We start from the raw sequence: 14,240 nt of genomic DNA, 5'->3' as shown, positions 1-14,240 counted from the left end.
CACCACGCTGGCTCCTCATAACTTAGTCTATGTGACTCTCTTCCTAGGGAAATTCATCATGCACCATGGTTTTATCTAACACCACTTTACTTTCTAACATTGTTATTGCATTACTAGCTGACATACTGCTCAGGTTCCTGCAGGCAGTTTAACTCAACTTGCACGCAGAACTACAAGAGCTCTCATGTGCAAATGTCAGACACTGCATGAATGCAGTAGTGCAGTGATATGTCCTTTTGAAATGATGGTCATACCATCATGCATTTGTGCAGTTTAAAGACACCTTTAGTCATCTAGGGTTTTAATTAGATTCATAGGATCTGTTTTAATTTGTTTTATTGTCAAGAGTTTTATTTTTTATTACTTATTTATTTATTTAGCACATTTCTATACCACCCCATATATCATTGTTTACCGCCCAGAGACACGAGTGTGGGGTGGTATAAAAGTGTAATAAATAAATAGATAGATAGACAGACAGATAAATGAATAAAAAATATCCGGGTGGTTTACAATTTAAAACACAACAATAATTAAAACACTAACAGAATAAAAACCATTTAAAATATAGATAAAAACTCTAAAAAAAACTTTAAAACTATAAATTAAAAGCCAGATTAAACAGGTATGTTTCCAGATTTTTCTTAAAAACATCCAGAGAAGAGGAGGCTCTAATTTTGTTCCAAAGTCCTGGGTCAACCCTAAAAAAGGCCAAGTTTTGAGTTGCCACCAAACAAGCCAGTAGCAACCATGACCCAACCACCCCAATAATCTTCATAGGTGGAGGTGTTCATGAAAAAGAAGGTGTTTTCTCAATATTTTAATTCTGGTTTTAATTCATGTTATTTCATTGTAAACCAGCCAGATACATGTATGTTAAATAAATAAATACGTATTGTTTTTCTATGTAAAGTGCTTTGCAATTTTTTAAAAAGAGGAATGCAAGTAGTAGTCATAGTAGAGGAAGAGGAGGAAGAGGAGGAGGAGGAGGAAGAAGAAGAAGAAGAAGAAGAAGACGACACAGAGGCTGTTGCTAATGTGTTGTGTTTATTAGATGCTTCCTTTGGTTCAGATCAGGCCTCAGAACAATGACATAGCATTTGGGAGAAAAAATGCAGGCCAGTAAGCCCGCACTAGATGCTAAGATGGAAAAGACCTCCACAGCCACCATATACTTCCCCTTGGTGCTGAGGTAGGTGGGGACAAAGGACAACCAAACACTGCAGAAAACCAGCATGCTGAATGTGATGAATTTGGCTTCGTTAAAACTGTCTGGTAACTTTCTGGCGAGGAAAGCCACAATGAAGCTCACAACAGCCAGGAAACCCAAGAAGCTGAGAACACAATAAAACATGAAAGTTGACCCCTCATTACACTCCAGTACAATTTCTTCAGCCATTGAGTGCTTGTCAAGATGTGGGAATGGGGGATTGGTTGTCAGCCACACCATACAAATAATGCCTTGGACAAAAGAGCAAGAAAAAACAATGGAGCTGGACAATCTTTTCCCCACCCAGTTTCTTATCCTGGACCTTGGCTTGGTGGCCATGAAAGCAAGAACAACAATGGCTGTTTTGGCCAACACGCAAGAGACTGCCACTGTGAAGATGATGCCAAAAGCAGTTTGCCGAAGAAAACATGTCAGCTTTTGAGGCCGGTCAATGAACAGCAAAGCACAAAGGAAGGAGAGCAGGAGGCAGATGAGGAGAGTGTAAGTGAGGTCCCGGTTGTTGGCCTTGACTATGGGAGTGTCCTGGTGCTTAACAAAGATTTGAAGCACCAAAGCTGTGATGAAAGAAAAGAAAAGGGCAAACATGGTCAAACTGATCCCCAAAGGTTCTTGATAAGACAAGAAACTGATAGATTTTGGAATGCAAAAGTCCTGGACTTTGTTTGGGTACTGATCTTCTGGACATTCAAAACAGTCATTCATATCTGCAAAGCAAAACAAATGTTTTATTTTATATGACTGCCCTATGCAGGAAAATGACCCTCAAAGGCTGTTCTCACGAGCAGCCTAACCCAGCCTAAGGTAGCCCAGTCTGGGTTAGGCTGCTCATGTCCTACTCTGTGATCCACACAGATCTCGGCACTGCCCATCCACTTAATCCCATTCTGAAGCCTGGCTTTTAGTCGAAGTTAAGCGCACTTAGAGCAGCCATCTCATGGGGTATCTCCAATGTGAGAGATGTATAGCATACTGGGATCTAAATGTGTCATCAAAAAAGCCAAAAACGTCCCTCTTAAAATTACCGATAGATAGATAAAGACCACAATTAGAAAATACTGTATTATAAAATATATACAATGTGAATCAATTAAATATGCATAATACAATGGTATATCTCTACAATAGATTCCACAATAGAAATAATCATATAAATGATCAAGTCCATGGACTGTATATCATAAACAGAGCACATGAAGTCTGTAACCAAGTTCCTAGTAAAGACGTCCACATACTCTACGGTGACTCAGTGAACATCCGTTTTGATCAGAAGAGGTAGCACAATACTGAGCATTTCTTCAACTCAAATCTTTCTGAAAGAGGAATGGTTCTACCACAACTGACAAAACAACCAGTCCATTAATATCAAGACACAAGATTAATGTCCATCATCACTTGATAAAGAGTTCTTTCAAAAAGGAGGTTCACTGGGTCACCATAGTGTATGTGAACGTATTTATTAGGACCTTGTTTACAGACTTCTTGTGCTCTGTTTATGATATACAGTCTGTGCTCATTACATAGTGCATTGTGGGATATCTGGAGGCTGGGACCCCCCAACGTGAAGTGATACACCCTCCATTATACCTTATGAGGAAAAACCTTAAACATGCGTAAAATTCAACAATTCACCAAATATCAGCCCTCTGCCCAATCCCTCTGCAATTGGGGTGGTAGCCTCCACCCATTAGGCACTACTACTCCACCCCACTCTTCTGCCCCAGATCCCACTTTATGCCCCAAATCTGCCCCAAAGACACTAAAACTTAAACAATTCACCAAAAATCAGCCCTCTGCCTAATCCCTCTGCTATTGGAGTGGTAGCCTCCACCCTTTAGGCACTTTGACCCCACCCCATTCTTTTGGCCCTGGGACCTGTTTTTTTAATCTGAATCTATTCAGATTTGGATTGGGATTAATTCGGATCTGAATCAAATCTGGGGTGATTCAGATGGGTCAGATTCGGACCAAAAACAAATCAGGGGTGTTTCAATTCAAATCTGAATCAAAACACCAAAAATCCAAATTGCACACCCCTAGGTGATACCATTCAATTCACACCTAAATATGAATAGCTTGTTAACCTCTAATGAAAATGCATGACTACAGATCCTGATGTGCATATTCTGGATCAGAGCTGAAATATGAGATAAACTCTATGTCTGACAAATCTTACCCTTCTGGTTAGACACCTTCCCTTCTGCACATGGAAAGCAATCATAGCAGCAAAATGGCTTCCCCTCCTTCTTGGTCTTTCTATAACCAGGATGGCAGTGATCATTACACAGAGAAAGTGGACGTGCCTGTCCATAAATGAATGAAGGGAAGGTTTTAACATTGAGCAAGGAATGTGTGGGGATTTTGTATTTCACTGTTCAACCTTATTTAATTAAAATATTTATACCCTGCCCCTGCCGTACTTTACTGCTCAGGGTGGCTCACAACATTAATAAAATAGATACAAAGTAAAATAAAAGGTTAACAAAGTTAAACAAGTTAAAAGACCAGGCTAAAACCACATTTATTTTTTTTAGAAGTTCTAAATTAAAAATTATTAATAAAAAGCCAAAAACTGAGGACTATAAAAACCAATGAACCTACCAGATAACAGCAGCAGATAAAACATTAAAAACCCTCTTTTGAAAAATGTGTTTTAAATGATCTTTAAAACTTTGAGGGAGGGAGCTGATAAATAGGTTAGTGTTGGTACTTAGAATATCAATATGACCATACTGGGGTAGGTGGGGGGGGCGCGGGGGGAGGCAGGCCCCTATCTGCCTCCTCCTAGATGACCAGAGGCTCATCTTTGCTCTGCTGATCATATGCCCAGATGACCGGTGATCAGCAGAGCTGGGATATGGAGGAGGAAGTTCTCTGGTATCCCACAATGCAATGCATAAGGAGCATGGTGCATTGGGGGAGTTCTGTAATGCCAGGAGCTCCTTTCACCCAGATCTGTGGAAGCTTGGGCTGCAGGCATCCCAAGCTTCCACATGACCAGGTGGTAAGGTAGGAGGGTGAACGCACACTCTCCTCTCTCACTTTTAGCCTGGGTAGGTACCCAGTGGAGGAGTACTGGGATCAGGACCAATCTCATGGTTCTACCTGTGCTAGTGCTGCCCTACCTGGATAGGGGTGGTCATGAGGATAACTTCAATGCCTTTCATTCAATACTTTCATGTGTTTCCTCAGAGGTTAATTCCACTGAATTCAATGGCTCACATTCTGCACAGTTCCAAACTGCCCGTACCTGTATGGGCACCTAAAGTAATGTCTGGGGTGTTGCAGAACTGGGCTGGTGGACTACTGCTTTAAATTGTGCACTTCTATGCACAAATCTGTGATGCTAGGGCCATAGGAAATAATGATGGTACAGCTGTACCTCGCTATACACGGATCCAACAGCCGTGATTTCAGGTATCCGTGGTTGGGTAATTTACACCTGACGTAGAAAAAACCCGGCCACTGTTTGAGCAGTGAAACACTTTTTGAGCACTGAGAATATGATCTGAAAACACCCCCAATGTGTAATGAACGCACCTGGTTAAACCGGCTGGGCCACGTGATGGTTTCCTCATGAATAGAGAATCCTTTATCTTCATAAGCCTTTGGGTCTGTCCTTCCCACTTTCACCCGAAGAAAGGACTGATTTGGGAATATGACCCAGTTGATAATATCAAATCCAGCAACTAATTCCCCATTTTGATCAAAGGAGATTTTCTCTCCAGCACCGTTATTAAATGAGACACTTCTCAGGAACTGGTGGAGCTAAGTTAGAGAGGGGGAAATCATAACTGTTTACATATAGATACAAAAGGTTCTGGATGGTTAGTTGTCCTTATAAAAACATGGCCTAATATCAGCAGTAGTGCAGGCAGTTATTTTTGTGAATTTATTGTCTATTGCATTTATACCCCATTTTTAAATTCTACATGCAAAGTGTACTTGTACAACGAAAACTTCATTCCACCTTTATAAAGCTGGAACATTATACCAGTCATAAAATCCAAACCAGCTGATTAAATAATTTCCTAAAGGATTATTAGAGGAACCGCCCTACTTCCAGGAGTAGAATTTAAAGTCTTCTGGAACAGGAAGATCCTCACCTTTCCTCTAAAGCAGGAGAGAGAGGGAACTTGCCTAGACTCTTTAACAAGTGAGTTCTATAACTGTGCTGCCATTATCCAGAAGACCCTCTCTATGGTACCAGAAGTGGCCCCAGAGGTGCTGGGGAGCACTGTTCCTTCTAAGGCATGTGCACATGCACATGCTCACAAGTTTTTGGATGTCCACTCAGTTAATTTTAGATCCCGCTCAGGTTGAATCAGCAAGTCCCCATTCTGAAAACAGGTGCAGACACAGTGCCTTGATACTGCCACCCAGAACAAAACTCATTCCACACACAGATGAAAAAAATTAAAGAGAACACTTCTGGGGAGGGGTTTAATTGTCACCCTATTCCTCCGCTAGCCATCAGGGAGAGGGATCAGACCACTCCTCGTTGGGAGTCTCTAGGGCCAAGTCAATCCCATCTCTCCTGATCTCCTCATCCCTGGCCATCCAAACTTTCAATAAAGCCCTGCAATCAAGGCAATCCCAATCACCCTCCCATGACTCTGCTCTCACCGATCTAACTGCCTCCCTCCTCCCCTCTTCAGCTGTTGCCTGTCTCACTGGCTGTTGAGGCCCTGTCTTCTCCTCTTCACCACCAGGAGGCAACCTGCTGATCCATGCTGGCCCACCCATGGTCTGTTTGTTCTTGAGTCTCCTGGCTCTCCCTGGCAACTGGGGAAGGTCCCAGCTAGCTTTGACTGTACCCGGGAGTGGTGCAGCCTCCGTTTCCTCTGCCCCACAACTGGGTGAGTAATTGGGCCCACCTGCGGCAGGCGGGAAGGCACAACAGATAGACATGAGTACCAGTGAACAACCAGTAAAACATAGGCTACTGCTCAACTGATCCAACTTTGACCCAATCTTGGTAGAAAGTCAGTTTCTAAACACTCTTGGTGCTTTGGTTAAACAATGAGATAGGGTGAGCTTTTCTGCATTTTTGTGTCCAGAAGCTTACCTGCCATGGCTGCTGCTCTCTCACTCTCTTCAACTTTGCTCTGTGCTGGGAATTACATGAATGCATGGATTGCAAAGCATAAGCCACAGCATAGACAGCATTGTAGATGCTGTAGCTGTGGCCAGTCATGCTCATTTCAAAAACGGACACAGGAAGTGTCTCCAGCTTCTCTTCCCCTGTGCAAATTTCCCCAGCTTTGCCATCTTTACCAGAACTGGGAACCGAACAATCAAATACCTCTTCCCAGAAGATCTTGATGAAGCTGTCTTCTTCTTCTGAGGTGGGATTTTTCATTTGAAGGAACTCCTGGAATCCTAACACCTCCTTTGAGTGAATTGCAAATGAAATAGCTCCATGGAGGAAATCAATATCAAAGTCTCGTTGAAAGCCAAGTGATGCAAAATCCATCTGGGCAGTCATCATCCAGACTTTTGTCTGGACTGGAATAGCCTCCTGTTTTGAAAGGTAGAACAACATTCTCAAAACTATAATGGTCTGGATTTCTCCATGTACTGCCACCACATTGGCAGTACTTCTCATGATAATGTTAGCTGCCTGAATCCAGTCTCCTGACACTTCAAAGATCTCACCGGAAAAAGTCATTTTGGAGATTCTTTCAAAGAAGTCAAGGCAGATACCTTCTTTGGAAAATATGGGGAGCACATTCTGTACAAACATTTCTCCATCATCGTCCAGAGAAACAACCCCAATCCACACCCAGTTGAAATAGATCAGTAACTTGACAATCCCCTTGTACTGATGCATCAAATTTGGGAACATCTGATGAAAGAAGCTGGCTTGGACTTTATTATTGATCACTGGAGCAGAACCATAGGTGAGCTAAAGAAAATAAAAGAACAGAGAGAAAAAGACATACAGACATTACCAGAATAAAGTCCATGTGGCACAGTTACTCACAGTTGCCCAGAGGCACCATTTTATTTCAACAGAATGAGATCCTCATTTCCCACCATGGGATCACATCTTACTAAATGTTAAAAAATTACTATAATTTTGAACTGTGGCAATTACCTTCTTGAACGTACCCTGTGTTAGCTACCTGATATTTTATAGCAATGTGCATTAAATTCACTCAAATCCATTTCAATTTGAATTAAATTCCAGTTGATTTGAATTTGAAGCCATTGAATGGAGTGGAGATTCGCTTGAATCAATTAAGATTTTCCCAAAGACAAATCAAGTTTGGTTGAATTCGACTGAATTCGATTTGACATTGGATGAATTTGAATCAATTCAAGCAAATCTCCACTCTAGTCAATGGTTTCAAAATTGAATCGATTCAAATTCTATTTGAATTCATTTGGATGGATTCAAATTCTATTTGAATTTGAATCCATCCAAATGATCCAAATGAATTCCATGCACATCCCTAATATTTTGCTACATTAAACTTTCTGGCTAGGATCTGAGGAGTGACTTCAAATGACAAAAGAGGATACCTTATTTTATCCCCCTCCCCCTGAAAAGCACACATACCCCCCTGCACAAGTCAGATCCCAGACTGGAAGTCATCTATGATTCAGAAATACGTTGGCATATGGTATGGAGTGGGGGCACTGCTGCTTGTGAAACAGAAGCTGTCCTACACCCCTGGAATGAAGACACATGTCAGTGGATGAGCTGAACCATGTGCTAGAATATTACACTTGTGACCTGAAATACTCACTCACTACTAGTTAAAGCCAACCACCGCAAACCCTATGTGGGATTATTCAGTACCGAGCTGAAGGCTAGGGACTGACATTCCCATTAGTCATCTTGGATGGAAGACATCACCTTCGCTTCAGTATTACCTCAGTCTTATAACTGGTCTCTGAACTCCACTACTTACATGTCTGAAAGGTGTCTAGAAGAGGCCCTAATAGCATCAGAAGACTCTGAGCCAATAAGCATTAGGGTCAATGATAGAGCCAGTGTGGTGTGGTGTAGTTGTTAGAACACTGGATTAGTTCAAATTCTCTCTCAAACATGGGTGACTTTGGGCTAGTCACTTCTCTCTCAGCCTAGACTACCTCACAGGGTTATTGTGAGGGAAACATGACCACGGACACTGCTCTGGGCTTCTTGGAGGAAGAGTGGGATACGTAGACAATAAAATGTCCTGCATGGCCCTTCAGACTAGTAAACCATGGGAAGTTTTTTCTGGTATCACCAATGTCTGTTATATCTCTCCTTCCCTTGAAGTCACACTGAATAGGCCAGTTGTGTGTCTATTTTTTTTCCTGGGATAGGCTGAATTTTGAACCCAACGGCTATATAAATGAAGAGCAAGCCAAAAACCTCTCAGTTCCTGAGTCCAGTTTAGAAATATGAGCCAAACACAGAAAATAGGAACAAAGGAAACTGCCTTCTACCAAGTCAGAGCATTGGTCCATCTAGCTCAGTATTGTCTGCACAGAATAGCAACAGCTTCTCCAGAGTTACAGGTAAGAATCTCTCTTAACCCTATCTGGAGATGCCAGGGAGAAATGTCAGATGCTCTTCTCAGAGCGACCCTATCTCCAAAGAGGACTATTTTACCACTGTAAAACGTAGACTCAAATGTAGCCTCCCATTTAAATGCAAACCAGGTCAGACCATGCTTAGCGAAGGGGACAATTCATGTTTGCTACCACAAAACCTGCTCTCCTTCCATACTCCAAGTCCCACTCTCCTGCCATACCACAAGACCAGTTCTTCTACACAGTATTATTGTCAGACAGTCAGTAGTGCACTATTACCTGTAGAAGTCAGATGCCTGATTGTGATAAATCTGGTGCTGGATTCAAGGAGGCATGGTCAACCTTAATTCATGAATTGATTGTATACATTGCTATGTTGTCCATCAATAAGACATTCATAGCATGGTTAATAAAAACAACACTATCAAGTAAATTAATGTGTCAAATGCCAAGACAGTCTCCACAAAAGTTAAGATGCTTGGGGAAATAAAACAGCCTTTAGCTGGGGCTTCAAAGGAATCAAACTAGGCAGCAGGAGTCTCCAAGAACAGAGAATTCCTTAAAGAGAGGGATAGAACTAATAACACAGAACCTTGTACAGCCAACACCCACCTCAGCTCACCTCAGACAACTTGCAAAATTGATCGCCATGCACAGGCAGGTTGATATGGGAGTAGGCTGCCCTTGACCAGCCAAGGTATGCTGAGGAGTGCCATTTAGCTATGGATATCTGGGACTAGGTTTGGCTCCTGAACTATATACTCAGCTCTTGGATTGCTCACAAAGTATAAAATACTCAATCATATCTTGTTCATAGATGATGATGATGATGATGATGATTTATTCGATTTCTATACCACCCTTCCAAAAATGGCTCAGGGTGGTTTACACAGATAAATAATAAATAAATAAGATGGATCCCTGTCCCCAAAGGGCTCACAATCTAAAAAGAAACATAAGATACACACCAGCAACAGTCACTGGAGGTACTATGCTGGATGGGGCCAGTTACTCTCCCCCTCCTAAATAAAGAGAAGTGCCATGTTAAAAGGTGCCTCTTTGCCAAGTTAACAGGGGTTGGAGAGCATAGATACCCTACAGTCTCATAATGGTGACTGTACCACCATAAAGCCATACTCATGAATTATTTTGTTTCTTAATTCTGCAAGAACCAACAACATTATTTTCCTCAGGATGCAATTGAGTAAGCAGCATGCAAGGTCTACCTCTTTAGTTCTGTGATGCCATTTTCTTAGGGATGTGCACAGAAACAGTTTTCTGGGGTTCAAATTTGAACCAAATTCTATCTGAACTGCCAGTCTGTCAACCAGTTTGGTTGAACTGACTGGATCCTTACTGAATCCAGTCAGTAAGGATTCCCCTTTACAAGCAAAGTGGAATCCTGCCTTTAAAAGGCAGACACATGGCTGGGCGTTGGGGCTGGAGAGGAGCATGAGGAGGCAATTTATAATTGCCAGTGGCCACAGCAGCAGCTCCTCTAAACCCCATCACTCCCTGAAGTAATTCACCTGTGTGGCAGCGGCACAATTTCATCCTCCTCACCGGATTCCCCTTTACAAGCATAGCCCCTCAAACCTGCTTGAGCCAGTATGTAACAAACCAGGCCCATTTTGGTTCGAACTCATACCAGGTGCCATTTTTTTTTTTAGGCCAGTTTGGTTTGACTTTGAATGGGCCAGTTTAAATCAAATCTGATTCGATTTGAACCAGTTCTGCACACCCCTACATTTTCTTGCTGTAAATTGCAAAACCATATCTAAAGTCCAGGGAAGAGAGAATGGGTTGATAAAAGTTCATTTTCCGCATGTGCATCTTACCTGTGGAATCTTATAGATATTCAAGATGGTTGCCATGTGCAGACAGATTTCAGAGTTGGGTCCCCCAATGACTCCTACCAATTTGTTATGGAAGTCACATTTGTAGTTAGGAACAAATCTATTCCGTGTAGAGAGAAGTTCCATTGAAGCAAGATAGGTCCAGGATGCAAGAAAATAGCTATTATAAATGTTGAAGCCCAGGGTGGTATTGGCTAAGAACTGGTGATGTTCATTGATCTCATTCACAGCAAATGCCAAAGCTAGGATGTGTTGGTAGCTCTGGATCAGTACCCTGTAGCAAAAGTTACACTGTCTGCTTCAGAATATGACATTCATTGGACCTCAGCTCAGCTAATGTATAATAAACATGTTGCACTGAATCAGACTCTATATTGCCTTCAGATCATGCCAAACTGGAGGCAACTATGCCAGAGGTTCAGATTTGTGGTTATCTGAATGCAGGAACCCACAAGTCTGTCAAAAAAAGCAAGCCAAGTTTTTCTACTGCAAACCTGAATTGGAACCTTTGGTTCCACTTGAGTTTCACCGCTGAAACCTCAGAAAGCAGCAGTGTCGTCCGAAAGCTGCCACTGTGTAAAATTGGAGTTGAGGGCAGGAAGCTCCTCCCTCTCTCCTTCTCCAATTGGCTGCCACAGTTTTCCTTCATGTGAAGGAGGAAGCCCACGCACACAGTTCCTCCCCGCCTTACAGTCTCCCAGACTGAAGATTGGCATCATCTGGGAGTGAGGCGGGAGGAAAGGAGGTAAGTTATGGTCCATTGGTCATGTGGTTTGCTGTTAAGTGCAAAGGCATCCTATGGCTCTGGTCCAGGGCACTTTAAAGGAACTCTGGAGGAGCCTTCTAATATTTAACAGATACTTAATAGTCCACTCAAATACACAGATGGACAAAGTTTAACACAAGGTTCAAACATACATTGTTTTACTGGCAAATCCAAGACACGGCATTTGCATCAATGGAGCATGGGATGAAGGCTGAACTACAGGAGCTACATAGCCCATTCACACATCTGTATTGGCCTTGGCAGTGGTTGTGAGGTGGGGTGTGCGTTCAACTTCCTGTAAAGTATGTGCTTCTGTGCTTGCACAATACAAGCTGAATTTACCACCATTATTAAAGCTAGGTTATTGTTGTTGTTGCAGCTGCTCTTTCAGAACCCCTCATCACTCTGATCTCTAAGCAGTAGACAAAGATGATTGAAATATCAGTGTTCTAATCTCAGTGATTAATCTTTCCAGCTATGTTCAATGTAAATCTTCAAGTATCAAGAATCAGCATAGAAAAGGAACTAAAATTTGGATAACCAAACACATGTATAGGAAATAGCCAGAAATCTTTCACAACTAAACTATGGATGTTGAATATTAGTATGTTAAGTATGTTACGTTAGGTCAACAAATATGTTAAATAAATAGTAAAGAGGCAAAAAATTAAAAAGGGAGTTTTTATCAAGACCACATGATTGCTACTAATAACTAATAACTCTGTTTAAAAGGTCACCTGTAGTCAATTCATAAATAAATCAGAAAAAAGAACAATAGAACATGTCACAGTTGGCTGCCCCATCTTATTCAGAGCACATAATCTTGATAGCCACAATCAGACTGCATAAATAATTCACTTCCAAAAGAATAGATAATGCCAACTAATCAGTTCTGAACCACTCCCTGCTACCAACAGTATCCCGATCAACTTTTTGAGAACGTTTACAAATTGAGGTCATTCACACAATCAAAAACTGTGTTCTACCTGGGTTTGGGAGCTGTGTGTGCTCCCAATTTTGAGTTGTGAGGAAAAAAGGTAGGAGGAAAACCTGGATAGAAGTGATTGTGTGGAAGCAAGGTAAGAGGAAAACCTGGGTAGCTTTTCCTCCTACCCTGCTTCCACACAATCACTTCTACCCAAGTTTTCCTCCTACCTTGCTTCCACACAACCACAACTTCCTACCATGCTTCCACTCACAGCACCCAAACCTGGGCAGAACACCATTTTTGATTGTGTGAATGACCTCAGTCTCTTAGAGAAACTTTTTATAACCGATAAAACAGTACACTAGACTGGACATAATTATCAGGGAAGAAGGGAATTAAAGAAAAAGATTATAATACATGGTGCAAGGTTTCTCATGAATAACACTGAAAACATGGAGTAGGAAAACATATGTACACTTAGAGATGTACATATCAGGCGGTATAAAAATATGAGCAAACAAACAAACAAATAAATAAATAAACCAATTCTAGCCATAAGTATCTATAAAATGAAAAGAATGTGTGTATAACCTTCCCATAATAAAAACAGTTTTTATGTGCAAAGCTGTTCCATGTGTTCAAAATGCTTCACATACAGAATCCTTACAGCAGCCCATAAGATGAGCATAATAGTCCGCACATGGCAGATGGAGGGCTGGAGATTCACTAAGGATACCTAGTGAGTTCATAATGGCGTTGAGCTTCCAATTAGGAACAGTACTTCCAAATTTGTAGCTCCGTCTCTTGCCTACTACGCCACAGCAGCTTTCTTCCCCAATATCAGAAACAGGGAATGTTTTAAATCTCCTGAAGCAAAACTGAGCAAGTATCCATGGGCCATAGTTCATGATAAATACAATGCAGAAACCTCTTATTCTGCCGAATTGTAATAAAGCCAGGAAATGCCAGAATCACAAATGACATTCCTACAGAAGGAGGTGTGAGGTGACAGATGTCTGCCTGCCTAAACTCCAAAAATATTAAGTAGGAAAAGGAGAGGATCAACAACAAACAACAACAACAATAACAACAACAATGTGGCATTAGTAGAGGTAGGATACCTTAATATAAAGGAAGATAAAGTTGCAGTGCCATTTATTCCCTTCCCCACGGAAGCAAAAGCCAACTGGACCAACTTGCCCTTTAAATAGTGTCTGCACAAATGTATGATATGGTTTAAAAACCAAAACAAAATACCTCCTTACACGAGGGCATCAAAGAGTTCATGGGAGGGATGTTTTTCGAAGGTCATTGGACTGGAAAATATGTAGATGTGAGAAAGAATGCCAGCAATGATGCGGTCTCCTGGCTGATAATACTTGTGAAGAACAGAAAGAGGGTTGCTGATGGGGCATTTACCAATAGGAACTGTGCATGCTACCTCAGGAAGCAGCACTACTACCAGAACCACCAATAGCACCATCTTGGATGTAAGTCTTTTTTCTAGACACCATCCACCTGTTCCCACATTGACATTTGAGTGCCACTGAGTAGCATAGTCTGAATCAAACAGCCAGCTGCTCAGTGGTTTGGAAGCTAGGGCTGTGTAAAGAGTCAGTGATCAGACTGACATAACTAGCTGTCCCTGGCCCAATCTCTGGATGATCCAGGGAATATTAATAGCATCCTCTCACTTGTAGTTTTGCTAGAAGTCAGTGGAACTCCCGATGGACATTGAGAAGTACCCCCATGGACACTGAGAAGTACAAGATGTAATCATGGTGAATATGATAATTACGTAATAGATAAACTCCTACTCAGAGCTATAGGTACTCAGCAACATTGCAGAAGAAAACTGTTTCTCGGATCTCAGGAGTAAGTTAGTTGTTTATTTACGATCTTAGATCAAACATCAATATACGCAGAATATAC

General features: G+C 41.7%; 1 protein-coding gene across 1 annotated transcript; it reads right to left on the bottom strand.

Moving 5' to 3' along the window:
* Positions 1–1,028: 1,028 nt before the first annotated feature.
* Positions 1,029–13,635, bottom strand: LOC128331811 (vomeronasal type-2 receptor 26-like). Its single transcript, XM_053265702.1, has 6 exons — positions 13,574–13,635; positions 10,597–10,774; positions 6,297–7,136; positions 4,769–4,996; positions 3,405–3,531; positions 1,029–1,935 (listed from the first exon to the last, which is right to left on the bottom strand). The coding sequence occupies exons 1-6, from the start codon at positions 13,618–13,620 to the stop codon at positions 1,034–1,036; spliced, it is 2,322 nt and encodes a 773-aa protein (XP_053121677.1). The 5' UTR covers positions 13,621–13,635; the 3' UTR covers positions 1,029–1,033.
* Between the last annotated feature and the right edge of the window lie 605 nt (positions 13,636–14,240).

The sequence above is a fragment of the Hemicordylus capensis genome, chromosome 6 (genome assembly GCF_027244095.1).
Source record: "Hemicordylus capensis ecotype Gifberg chromosome 6, rHemCap1.1.pri, whole genome shotgun sequence".
NCBI classification, from domain to species: Eukaryota; Metazoa; Chordata; class Lepidosauria; order Squamata; family Cordylidae; genus Hemicordylus; species Hemicordylus capensis.
The sequence above is the reverse complement of the archived record's forward strand: the minus strand, read 5'-3'. Positions and strand labels throughout refer to the sequence as shown.

Bases quoted from the DNA above. Each gene is read 5' to 3' on its own strand.
- LOC128331811 (XM_053265702.1), bottom strand. From the start codon at position 13,620: ATGACCTTCGAAAAACATCCCTCCCATGAACTCTTTGATGCCCTCGT. The intron at 10,775-13,573 runs GTAAGGAGGTAT...CATTTATAATAG, and splicing joins GAACTCTTTGATGCCCTCGT to CTATTTTCTTGCATCCTGGA. The intron at 3,532-4,768 runs GTGCGTTCATTA...ATTTATGGACAG, and splicing joins GGCCCAGCCGGTTTAACCAG to GCACGTCCACTTTCTCTGTG.